At 38.1% G+C, this 13,169-nt stretch overlaps 1 protein-coding gene across 1 annotated transcript in view; it reads right to left on the bottom strand.

Annotated features, from left to right (window-relative positions):
• RBM44 (RNA binding motif protein 44) overlaps positions 1-11,612 on the bottom strand; it is a 44,890-nt gene extending 33,278 nt beyond the window's left edge. The window contains exons 1-13 of the mRNA XM_076340591.1: positions 10,047-11,612; positions 9,862-9,920; positions 8,447-8,623; positions 7,547-7,721; positions 7,443-7,468; positions 6,343-6,415; positions 5,916-6,018; positions 5,442-5,573; positions 4,664-4,737; positions 4,491-4,564; positions 3,803-4,199; positions 2,869-3,014; positions 2,606-2,747 (exon numbers count right to left, since the gene is read on the bottom strand). Coding sequence (XP_076196706.1) covers positions 2,606-2,747; positions 2,869-3,014; positions 3,803-4,199; positions 4,491-4,564; positions 4,664-4,737; positions 5,442-5,573; positions 5,916-6,018; positions 6,343-6,415; positions 7,443-7,468; positions 7,547-7,721; positions 8,447-8,623; positions 9,862-9,920; positions 10,047-11,555 — 3,087 coding nt within the window. The 5' untranslated portion in view covers positions 11,556-11,612. The remainder of the gene's footprint in view (positions 1-2,605; positions 2,748-2,868; positions 3,015-3,802; positions 4,200-4,490; positions 4,565-4,663; positions 4,738-5,441; positions 5,574-5,915; positions 6,019-6,342; positions 6,416-7,442; positions 7,469-7,546; positions 7,722-8,446; positions 8,624-9,861; positions 9,921-10,046) is intronic.
• Between the last annotated feature and the right edge of the window lie 1,557 nt (positions 11,613-13,169).

Here is a 13,169-nt window from a genome sequence, read left to right as displayed (position 1 = left end):
TGAAAGAAATGACTACAATAAAATAAAATATATAATCTTTATGCAACAAATCATATCTGGTGGTCACTTTTTTATCAATTAATTAAAAATTAAGTTATCAAATCATCATTTAGGAGTGCCTAGACTCTATGCATTTCTTTATGTTTCTCGAAGCACTGTTTTAGCTATGCTTTGATAAGACACCTCTCCATTGGTCTGGTTTTAAATTTTTACTATGCAGCTTATTAATTTCACAGAAAGCTTCCAAGCGTGGACATTTGGTACTGATAAAATTTAAGGAAGCAGCCATTTTTAATGCTGCACTGAATAACTTTTATAGCATCACAATTCCTGTTAACTGCTGCCTACCATTAGGTTTAGAAAACTGAAAAAGGTTAAGCGTGCTGTTCAGGTAAATATGACAGCCGCTCACTAATGAGAATAAAAGGACTTTCCAGTCCAAAACCTGACTTCCCATTTCTAATGAAGTTACTCCTTCAAAATCAACAAACATACAAGATCTATAAACATTCAGGTGTCCAACTCTGGGCTAAGTCAGCCAAAGAAAAAAGCAAGATTATATCGTGCTTTACTTTAAAGCTGAATTCAAGTTGTTATACATTAAATACTATGTAATACAGCTTGACATAAAAGTATTATCTGTACAACTCTGGACGTTTCATCAGCTGCAAGAACATAAGGCTCCAAGGTGGTATTTCTCAGTGGACACTTACCCTTCAGGAAAGTCTGAAGCTATACACGTACCAGAATTGGTGTAGATGAGCTTTGAGCAGAATCATCTTTTCTTAAACATATTACATACTTGTTTCTTACTATGGAAAGATGAGAATTCTTTTTCCCCATTACTTACTAATGACTCGACTATTTCACAGCTCCCTCATGATGAAAGTAAAACTTGTTATAGGTCATCATCTCTTTAGCAAAGCAACAGAAAAAAAACCACTATCATAGGAACAATTATGACTGTAAAGCCCATGCACCATTAAAAAAACCCACAAAAAAACCACTTGACATGGAAAGCACAACACATTTGAGGCTGTTAAAACCTTACTAATTGAAAATACTTTCAAGTGTAAGATTTTTTTTTTTTTGATGAGTTGATGTCCATAGCTGCAAACTTCCTGCGGAAGTCAGTCAGTAGATTAATATGAAGACTTTTTTTTTTAATTGTATTTTGATTCATAAAGGCACATGTAAAAGCTCACAGGGCAGTCAAATGCCAAACGAACAAACTTCTGTTACACTAATCCTCTCAAAAGGAACTCAGTCAAGCATGCGTATTGGTTGAGATTATTTCATGCTCTTCATCACTATGGGAGGTATAATCTTATGCTGTATGTAAAATCCTATCCTTTGTCTCTGTGTATTTAATACAATCTACAGTCAGTCTTTCTGAAGGACTTTTCTGGTCACTGATACTACTTCCCAAAATGAGGACTGAGATGAATGAGCTATGAGCATCTATTTGTATATTTAATGCATCTATGGAAGCTTTTCTAGCCCAGGCTTCTGCTTCGTCTTACTGGGCAGAATCACTCTACTTCTATTATAGCTCTAGTATGTAATGCACAGCAGTTCTGTTCAAGTTAAGGCTGTGTTATGGTTTGACTCGTGCACTACAGTAACACGTGCATAGGCAACTGACCAGGAGAATTTAGTCTGACAAACAACATTCAATGGGTGGGAAAGATACTTAGTTATGTAAAACTATCGGCACAAATATTACTCATCTTGGAAGAGGTGGTATCTATTAAAACCAAACTGACTCTGACATCCTTGAAACAGGAGCTTTGAGACCAAAATCGGAGCATTAAGAATGTGGTGCAGTTTTGGGAAGAAACACTACAGAAGAATAAATATCGTACAGATTGTGTTTGTGGGCAAAAGTGAAGCTGGAGCATTGCTAAGAACATAATGGGGCAGTGCCGGGAAACCTGGTAGTAGCACTGCTAGCAGCCCTAAAGCAAGCAGAATACCAAGCTTAGTAGGAGACTGAAACAAGCACCAACTCAAGGATGCCTCCTACAGGAGAATATATATATATACACATTGCTGGAAATCTGCGCTGTGGTTTTAAGCATGTTCAGCTTGCTGCAGCTTCCTGCAGCATCCAGTGCTGTGTTATCATGCAAGATGTCCTTTAACATGAAAAAAATAAGGGACATACAATCTCACTGTTAGATTTCTAGTCCAGAACTGAATCTCACACATCAGATAGAAATCACCAATTTTTAAACCAAAATTGAGCCTATGCTGGGATTTCTTTATGAAATGCTACACAAGGCCTGGCCATTAGGTGTCACCTTTGTACAGAATATGTATGACGACATTCTCCACTAAGTTAATCAATAGAACAGTTTGCATAATAAAACCCCTAGTATACCAAGTTTTATAGAGTCCATAGAGCTAGCAAGCCAATATGTTTACACGTGTTCTGCAAAACAGCTAACAATCCTCAGAATCTATCGTTTCAGTGGATTCACTCAGGTACTTCTTGCAGAGCTTTATACTAAGTTACTTACTAATCTAGGCAGGCTATACGGCTACACAAATTGAAGTGGTTTTATTTCAGTGTATTTCTGCGGGCTAGAATACTCACTTATTTACATTGCTTTTCCCACCCACAACTGGGCGTCGACTTCCTTAGAATGATGGAGGTCCTTTCCACAATAGAATTGATGGACAAGCCACTTAGGATACCTTTGTTGTTTTTCCTCACCTCCAGCAGAGCATCCACAATTTTGTCTCTATGTGAATAAAAGACATAACTGTTTACATCACATTTTGTGCAATACTTTTAGCACTTAGTTACCATGGATATTGGATCCATTACAAATCAGGGCAGAAATGAAATCCAAATACTCTCACCTGCTAGCCTCTGGATGAATTTCTTGAAGTTTCTTCATTAATTTGGTAAAGCTGCTCAAGTTCAATGCATTAGGAGAAATAAAGGCATCATATGAATTAGTGGAGAAAGGAGCAGATGTTTTCTGCAGGAAATTTTCTCCAGTATCCTAGAATTGCATCAAAATAAGCAAAAAGTGAACGGGTTAAGTATTGTACAAGTAATACAACGTATCTTTACTACTAATAAATATTCCTGTTATGGAAAAAGAAAAAGTGAGAGATACAGATTCAGGTCAGTAAGTTATTCTAATACAACCACTCATATTATCCAATCTGTAAATTAGAAATAAGACTACTATATGCATTTATGTGTAACTGACATTCCTGCTACTTTAAATTAGATCCGATTTATATTTCCTAGAGGACTAGCATGTTTAAAGTTAAATCCCTGAAAGTAACATATCTATATAGTTTATGAGAGCAACACCAGCAATTACTAACTTTGCCTTATCCTCCAAGGACCAGCCTGAGCAAATACACAATACTATATTTATACATAGAGGTTTCTTAGATTTATATTAAAAACCCCAAGAGTTTTCCCTCCAGTATCCCAAAATCTTTCCTGTATAAAAATCACAAGACATTCACATAAAAAAAGTGTTACAAGTGGAAACTCAAAAGAGGATAAAAGCAAGATGAAAAATCTAGTGCAAATGGCTAGGTTCCCAGCTGGCTTAGGATTAAGAAAAAAAGATGGGAGTATCACAATTTGATGCAGGGACAAATGAATGGTGCTCTCACTCTTCCACAGCAGGCCAGAAATTTATTACTGACACATAACATGTTTTCCTATCCTAACATCATTCTACATATATTAAATGTAACATGTTATGGGACAAGAAGTTTTAAGGCTCTTAATCTGCCATATAAAGGAGCATTAGTAATAATTATTTACCTTTTGATTAACTCCAAGCAAATAATGTACTGAATCCTCAGTAGATGATTTCAGACCAGGGCGCTTTGTTTCTGAAGGTACTTGTGTAGAGCAAGAAATTTTTGAAGAAGTTATGGGAAGGAGATGCACATTCTCAGAAGCAGAGGTGGCGTCAGGTGCTTTCACAGAATTGGAGGCTGAAGTGAGTGATTTATCTTGATCATTTCTTTGACTGTTATCAACAGGTTGGATTTCATGCCAAAGCTTACTCGTAAGTACTTGAGAAACCAAGTATTTATACTCTGACGAAGTATTTACCAGTTCAACACTTACTGGTTTTCCTTTTATTTTTTTCTGGTTCATTTCCTCTACAGCTAACTTTGCTTTATTAGTGTCTTTAAAGGAAATAAATGCATACCTAAGGCATTAAAAAAAAAGGAAACGTATTAAATTACTATCAATAAGAACACATGATGGTTCTCATCTTTTGAATATTAACTGTATCTCCATTAAACTCAACAGAAAATTTCAGACTCCTTAACTTCTCAGAAGATGAGAAGCTGTCTGGAATGACAAGTTTTTGTCAACCTATCTGTATCTACATTAATTACTGAAACAAATTTATGAGCAACTCCCTCCTCCCTCCCATGATTCACTTACTTTGACAGAAAAAAAAAACCTGAAACAAGTAAAACTTGTATTAATATACCTGTAGTTACTAGAATCCACAGAGATAAGAGTGTCAGAAATCTGATACTTCTGGAAATGTGATCTTAAATCACCCTACAAAATAGAAGCATGTTTGGTTGCAATGTGTAGTATGAAAGAATTCAGAAAAGAGGCAAGACATTACTACTACTATGTAAATAAGAACAGGCATACCTCTGACACTGAGGAACTTAAGCCACCAACATGAATAAAAGAACACTCATTGCCACTCTCCATTATCTTCGCTTCTAATAATAAACGTTAAGAAAGCAAAGTGTTACTATTCTTGTTTCAGTTCAAGCTAACATCTGCTCTGTAGATTTCGGAACGCATAGATAGAAAACCTTTAAAAAACCTAAAAGAACGAAGAATATCTTCTAACAGAAATTGAGAGTGTCATGAGAAGCAGAACAGTTCAGTTTGTGAAATTTGTTTTCCCTGAGTATTTCCTGAGAGTTGAAGAGGCAGAAGAGGTACAACCAGAGAAAACACTGGTCTGAACTAACAGGTACCAGTGCTAAAGCATGGGTAGTATACTGTGAGTCCCCACCACAGAGCACACAAGCTTTCAACACACTGGGCCTTCTAACCATGCCCATCACCAGGACCCAAGTCTCCAAACACAGACTCCCAGCTAACTCTTAAGAAGCCAGTATGGGGAAGAAAGCAGAAGGAGGAAGAAGAGAAAAAGATTTCCAGCTACACGATTGGCTGGACATTTAATAAATAGAGTTTAACCACCGTAGGTAAAAGTTTTCAAGGAAAAATGCGGATGAAGAGAGCTGAATATCTGTACAAGCATTCACTGCAAAAGTCAACAAAAAAGTAAGTCTGAAAACCCAGCTAGCATTTTTTCCATGTTTACTTACGCTTGTAGAAGGAACAGAATACTTAAATAATAAACAAACACCATTGGCACACATTGTATGGCAGCGTAAACACGTGACCTTACCTCTTAAATCAACTGTGTCTTGTTTTTCTTGTTGCTTTTTTGTTTCTTCAGATATTACTGAAAAATCTGCTACTGCCAAGTCCTCTTTAGCATCAAACCAATATTCATTCCCTTCTTCATTTTTCACACAGCCTTGACAGTTGAAATAAATTTCAGTGTGTTAAAATTCAGACCGTGGAATGTCATATGAATGAATATCAAATTTCTGTGAGCTTAAGAGGATTCCAGCTACCTACGTGACTTGGTACTACAGTACAAAGAGGTGACACATACTAGTTTTCACTTCAGATTTAAGTAGCAAATTTTTTTTTCAAGATGTAAAGTATAATATAGAGCTGATATAATGTTAAGCATTCCATCACAGAGAGTTGAGTATCCATATATACGTTTTTACACAGGGTTTGTTTTTTTTTTTTCCTCCAACAACTTAACTAACAAATAATGTAGTATTTGTACCAGAAGCAATTGGCTTACCACGTTCCACATCCTGATCTTTACGTTGTTCTTCAAATGTCTTGGAGGAAGTAGTGTCACTTGGCTGACTGCCATCAGTTAAACATACAGTCTGTGGATTGTCCTACAAACATGTTTCAGTTATGTCATAGCACTTGCACCTGATTATATGTTATTTTTCTGAGCTTCAGAATATTAATTGATTAAACAGGTAAATTTTAAAAAGTTAACCTACTGATCATCTTCAAGAACCCCCAAGTTATTTTAAACCCCCAAGTTTATTTTTGAAAGGACGATCAAAATTCTGGTCACATCAGCTGCATTTGTGATTACAGGCAGAGAATTCCAGCTTGAGTCCTGAAGACTGATTGTATTTGCATATACCTAAAAGGAAACTATGCTTCACAACATTAATGTCCATGAAACTCAGTAATGAAGAATTCCCTACCATGCTGACAGAAATCTTCCTTTCTTGCAGTTTTGGTGCTTCAGTGTCAGCTTTTCTTGCACCTGAAACAGAACTAAAACAGATCCAAAAATTTCATACAAAATGCGGCATAACAATTTTAAATTCTACAATGATACCAAGTACTCTGAAATATTTAAATGTTTAATTATTTAAATATTTCCAAAAGCTCACAGTAAAATAAATAAAATGTGCTTAATAAACCTTAGTTTAAAATGAGAACCAAAGTTTTTTGATACCTCTATTTTATAAAAGCATTGGTTGCAACCTGAAACATAAAGCTACGTTCTAGGTTTATGTTAGGCTATTTTTCCTTTATACCTAGATGGCTTTCTGTGTGATGTTTCAATGTATGTCTCTACAATTTGAAATCTCTGTGCAATTTTTGATTAATTTTACTAATGCTTAACAAGAAATTTGAAAAAGATCTCTAGTTGTTTACCTGATGCAGTGAAAACTTATTGCCAAATTTGTTTTAATCTCCACTTACATAAAGTATCTGGACATGATTCTTGAACACGCAGTACCACACATCTGCCTGAAATATGAGTTTATTTTTCGATCATTCTTCATAACTGAATGATAATCTTAACAGAACAGCTGCTTATATGCCTAACATTATCTTTGTTGGCAGCAAAGTCTTTTGTTTTGTTGGGGTTTTTGTGGGTTTTTTTTGTTTGGTTGAGTTGGTTTTTTGGGTTTTTTTAGTTTTGGGTTTTTGGGGTTTTTTTTTGTTGGGGTTTTTTTTACTTGGTTTTTTTTTTTTAAGACAGATAGCATTAAGATTAGAGACAAAGATTTTAGTAGTGAAAGTAGGGAACCAGGAAAATTACCTGTAAATTGAAAACTTTTGCTATAAAGATAGTAAAAATACAACTCCATAGTTTACATATTAGAACACTACAGAGTAAAAATGTCTTTAAAATAAAATCACTGTATCCAAAGTGCTATGTTAGTCTTTCAGCTAAACAGTCTGGAGCAACAAGATACATCCTGAAATAAAGAAATTCTAAGTTTAACATCTTTTAAACTCACTTATTTATTTTGAACTTTAATAAATACCAGAAATTAGGACTACTTACTCATAGCAAAGATCCTCTCTGAACAACTGTCAAAAAAGAGAAGATTTGTCTTAATTTTCTGAAGCAAAATTTATATTAAAAACAAAAAGCAATTAAGAAATTACCTTGCACGGGACATAAGAAGAGGAGATTGGGAACAACTTCATCTCAACTGATAGCGGCGGAAGTGCATTTAAAGGTATGCCCATTTTTATTTTCATTCTCATACTGTTATAATTCTTTTTTAGCTCTTCCAAAACCAACATGAGAGATGAACCTAATTCAGTATTTCCATTACATCTGTTAAAACATATATAAGAAAATAAGATCAATTTAGACAGATATTTCATTTATTTTACTGCTTCCAGAATTGCCCAAACATTTTACAGTATTTAAAGATTCCTCCACATCGCGCAAGAACAGGAGCTCACTCCTAACACGCACAGTAGCTCTCTGGAGCCATACTCTGCTTCACAGCGTTATTAGGGGTTCTCTTGAACCCCCTCCTAAGCTATGGAGCAGACACTATGGCAATGAGGTTTTATAGCTATCCGTGGCGCAGTAAAGCGTTCAGAGGCAGGACTTCTTGGTTGAATTCCAGGTTTGCTACAGGGCGTATGCTTTATCAGCTAGAGACTCTGCAATCGCCACCCCCTTCCTCCCTCACCTCTTAACAATCCTGCACCTCCTCTCTCTTTCTCCTTTACCGCCTCCTCCCCAGCTCCCCCTCCACGCATCTCGTCCACTCCTGAATGGATTCTCTGTACTATTCCTTCTGTACTTTTCCTCCTGTACAGAAAGACATTCCTGGAAACAAACTGTATTTTGCTGGGTCTGTGAAAACTACAGAAAATTTTAGGCTGAAAGTAAGACTTGGCAGTTACAAGAATGTAAACTCTTTTGGACAACAATGCTAACTATAAACACTATTACAAGCTATAGATAGAATACATCAGTAACACTTAGCAATTAAGGCCTTTTAACCAAGTTATCCATTTCATTTAAAAGGACATTAAAGTACATGCCTGCTAAAATGTGTGTTTTCCTCCAAAGCCAGTTTGTAAATCTTCAAGCAGTGCTGATAGCACATCTGATAATGAGTGTTTAGAATCTGCAATTCTGCTTCAATCGCTCTCTGCAGTATTTTTTGACAGTAGCTTGATGCAGAATTCTTCACAGCTTGTTTGTCAAGGTGTACCGGCCTTTAAAATAATAATAAACAAAATCTTGAATCCCTTGAATCAATATTTTACATTCATTATGTTTTATTTTGAAACAAGTAGCTTTCCAGAAGCTATTTCTGATACAATTTAAGGAAAAAAAAGAAAAGAAAAATCAAATCAGTTCTTCCTATTTACTACACACAAAAAAAATGATGTCTTACAGTAGCTTTCACATTGTAATCAGCCCTAACTGAGAGGTGGAAACTGCACAAGCACCATAATCTTTTCTATCCAAAAAGTGCAGTCATAAGAACAAAAAGAAACTTAGCAACTCTGTTGATCTACAGACACACTTATTTTGCTTCCACAGTCACAGAATAATTTAGGTTGGAAGGGATCTCTGGAGGTCTGCAGTACAAACCTGTGTTCAAAGCAGGGCTAACTTCAAAATTAGCTCAGGGTCTTATCCGGTCCAGCTTTGTTGTTGGGTTTGGTTTTTTTTTGTTTGTTTTAAGTCTCCAAGAAAGAAGACTGTACCATCTCTCCAATGCTGTTCCAGCACTACTCTCACTGTAAGAAACTTTTTCTTATACCCACTTAGAATTGCCCTCACTGTAAAAGGCTCTTGCCTTTTCAAAATGCACCTCTGCAAAGAATTTAACTCTGTCTTCTCAGCAACCCACCACCAGATTGCCAAGAACTGCAGGGAGGTTCCCCACCTCCCCAGCCCTCCCTTCTCTGGGCTGACCAAACCCAGTTTCCTCGGCTCTCCCCACACATCAGGTGCTCCACCAACTCCCCTCACCAGCTCCATGGTCCTCTGGTGGGCCTTCCCCAGTCTGCCAATCTCTTTCTTGCACTACAAGGCCCACAGCTGGAGATACCTTTCCAGATGAAACCTCACGAGCACCAAACTGAGAAGAATCAACACTTCCCTCCATCCGCTGGCTGCGCTCTTGCTAATGCAGCCCCAGGATGTGGCTTCCCTTCTTCACCATATGGGAGCACTGCTGACTTACACTCAGCTTGTTCTTGGCCAGCCAGACCTGCAGACCAAGGCTGCTTTGGTCTTTGTTCAACTTCAGGAGGTCTTCAGCTCATTCTTCTCGCTTGTCCATGTCCCGCTGAAAGGCAGCCCTACCCTCCATCGCAGGAGCTGCTGCCCAGCAATCTTTTAGTACCATCAGTTTTGTTAAGTCACGGACAACCTTTCATTCATGAAAAAAAAATCTTATCTAGCATCTAGAATTCCAAACCAAGAACAATTCATGACCCACCTGTCAGCACTTATCTTTAAATCGCTGCTACAAAGCTCATTTTTTGATTCCCGCTGTTCCTAAACAAAAAATGTTTAAAAAAAGTTACAGATTAACATTTGTATAGACAAGTTCTGAGCAACTTGAAGTTAAAAAAAGTTCTATATATCAAAATTGTTTGGTTATGGTTTCTTTTTTTAAATTACCTGTATTTGTGAACTTCTTTCAGCTGTTGCAGTATTGCCATTTGAGTGTTTTTCCAGCATCTCAGTAAGCTGTGACTGAATTTGCACCGTAGTACCGGCTCCACATGACCAGTCTGTATTGCAAGCAACGTCTGCACAGGTTTCATGGCGCCATCCCACAGGTCGAGATTTGTTCATCATTGTTATCTCTGTATTAATAGCCCTGGACGAGAGACAAACCTGAGCACTGGTACTTCTGCTTGTTGTAAAGCAAGCTCTAAAATCCGAACTCACATCAACAGCCTGGCTAACCATAGAGTCACTGGTAATGTTTTTCAAGTTTCCACAATGCTCCAACTCCGAGTTCAGAGAGCTGGTATTTCCATGGGAGGATTTATCTGCAACTTCCACCTCAAAAAAGGGATTCTCACTAGTGAGAATTGCAGAGACTGGAAATTGGGTTTCGGCATCCTTTGCAGTGCAGTCAACGCAGATGGCACCACGTGCGCACACACCAGATTCTTCACAACTGTAGAAAGCAGAGTCCCCTGCATGTTCACAAAATTGTATGGCTACTGCAGGGGCCCTCTCCCGTGGTGACAGCAAAGGATTGTCTTGCTTCACTGAGATGCTGTGAATGTGTCTGTCATTGTTTTCAGACACTTCTTCACTTGTAGCCGTTTGGGGTGGCAGCGTGCCGTCAATCAGTGCAATGTCTTTCACCTCTCCATTTTCTAAGCTGTCACATACAAGCGGATTTGGACAGACCCTTTCTTTACTCCTATAAGCACGACTTTCAAGTATACTTCCATAAACAACACTATGATACTCTGTTGGCTCTTCCTGATGATCACAAGTCATGCCATTGCAATCTGGCAGAGACAGAGAGTCCTGAAGCAGGTGGGGAAGCTCTGGCATAGCTGCTTCTGGGCAGGTCTGGTCACCTACGCCATACTCAGAAGCAGGAGAACAATCTTCTGACACGTCAATGACATGATTTTGTTCCTTTGGGACTCCCCCCCCTGGAACTTCATGAACTGGATCTATCAGCTTTAAGGTTTCAATTCCTATAGTTTCCCTTTGCTCAGAAAACTCACTTGAGCTATTCTTATCATCAAAATCTTGCTCATGAGCACTGAGATACTCCAGCTGTGAATCTTCACCTAAATGGCTTTGTCTGCAATCATCACACACCCCACAATTAAAGTGCATATTGTCGCATGCCCTTCCCAACATAGCGGCTTCTTTCTTGCTTTCATCTACTTGCGCACAGCAAATTCTCATTCTCTTTTTATTATACATTTCAATATATGCATCTAAAGATGAACTTAAATAAGGTAGGCTTTCCTCTGACAACTTTAATTCTGAAACATTGACAGAACGTGCCTGGCCAAAACCAGAGTGGTTAGCTCCTGCTGTAACATTTCTGACAAGCGTGTGCTCAGCTTCCTTGGAATAAGAAAAAAGATGGGAGGTCTGATTGAAGCATCTCCTTTTGCTGTTAACATCGCTGTTCTTTTCTAATTCCATGGTACAAACACTTAAGTCCTCCTCCTCAGAAGTGATCCACAGAACTCACTTCCACTGCAATCTCTCAAAGTCATCGGCTTGTCTCTTCCTATCAGTTTCTCACCTTAATAAAAATAAGAGAAGTTCAAGATACTCCATGGTGTACAAGAGGCCATTACTGTTTAAAAAATATCTTAAATTAACCATCTTATTATTACCTACTGCATGCTAGTATAGAAGCTAAGAATTACACGGTACATTCTCAAAGAAATCCTAAGAGCTCATGGAAGGCTGTTAAAAGAATTTGCCGTTCTTGCTTGTGTGATTTCAAATGAGCAAAAGCATCCTCAGAGACCAATCAATACTATCTTCTCAACTCTTGGGCAAAGTTTCCATCCTCTTACCACTGAACCATTTCTTGGCTGAGTCATCAGAATCCCTGTTGATACACAGAGAGCTATTTACATCGTACACTAACTTCATGACAGCACACAAGGTGTTTCAATGCACGTACTGACTCTGAGAGTCAGGTTACTGACGTTATCCTGGATTCAGTGACCACAAACTGACCTCACATCACTGATTGTATACTTTCCTGTAAGCACTCCTTGCCACAGAAAGCTTACAGCTTTCCAAGACCGGTATATTTACTGTAGGGAACATCCTCCAGTCCAGGAGCTATGAAAATTTTAAAAACTACTTAAATGAGTGAAGAGGTGAACTTAGAGCTCTGTGCCTTCTGAGAACTAAAAACCCTTCAGATGTTGGACAAGGGGGAAACAGAAGCATATTCCTTTTAATTCTGGGGAAACAAGAAGAAATGGTTATCGAGCACAGAACCACAAGAAAACCCAAGAATCTTTACAACCAAGAAGTGTAAGACATAAGGGAAAACAGGAAGATGGTTTCTTAGATCAGAGCGCTTCTTTTAGCTACAGAAGAAAGCTGGACAATACACCAAACCAAAACAATACACCTGCTCTGGACTTGCAACAAACCTAGTTTTATAGCAAACATGAACGAAAAGCAGAGAAAAAGCATGTAAGGATGGAAGGGATGCTCTTTGTGAAGCTTGTTTCTTACAAATGGTCGTCAGTTCTTCTCTGCCTTCCCCCAAAGCTCATAATGAAGAGAGGGATACATAGAAACATTAGACATTTCTCAGTTAGGTGTGCTTTCTAAACCACTGAAACGAAACATAACAATTTTATATTATAGTCACAGGTCTCTAACCCGACTATAATCTTACATAAAGCATAGCAAAATACAGTCCTGCCTGTAACTCTTCCCCCTGCGAGAGCATGCAGACCAACCAACAGGCCCATAAGCTGGGTTTCATATGCTTCTAAAGACACAAGTCACTGGTTCATCCTCCAGAGGAAGTTTCCAGCTTGGTGAAACACAGTCCATAAGGAACTGAGTGAAGTACTGAAGCGAGACACAGGCTGCTGGTGGAGCATGAGGGGAGACTGGAAACTCAGGCCTGCTTCTTGGCCACTGCTCTGGGATTAACATACAAGTTACGTGAGCTCTGTCCACTCCAGATACAAACAGTGTGACCCAGGCCTTGTATCTGCACAGGAAGGTTTGCAGAATGGACCCCAAGAGATAACTTCATGATAGCCCTTCTTCACG

The sequence above is a fragment of the Aptenodytes patagonicus genome, chromosome 6, assembly GCF_965638725.1.
Source record: "Aptenodytes patagonicus chromosome 6, bAptPat1.pri.cur, whole genome shotgun sequence".
In the NCBI taxonomy this organism is placed as follows: Eukaryota; Metazoa; Chordata; class Aves; order Sphenisciformes; family Spheniscidae; genus Aptenodytes; species Aptenodytes patagonicus.
The sequence above is the reverse complement of the archived record's forward strand: the minus strand, read 5'-3'. Positions and strand labels throughout refer to the sequence as shown.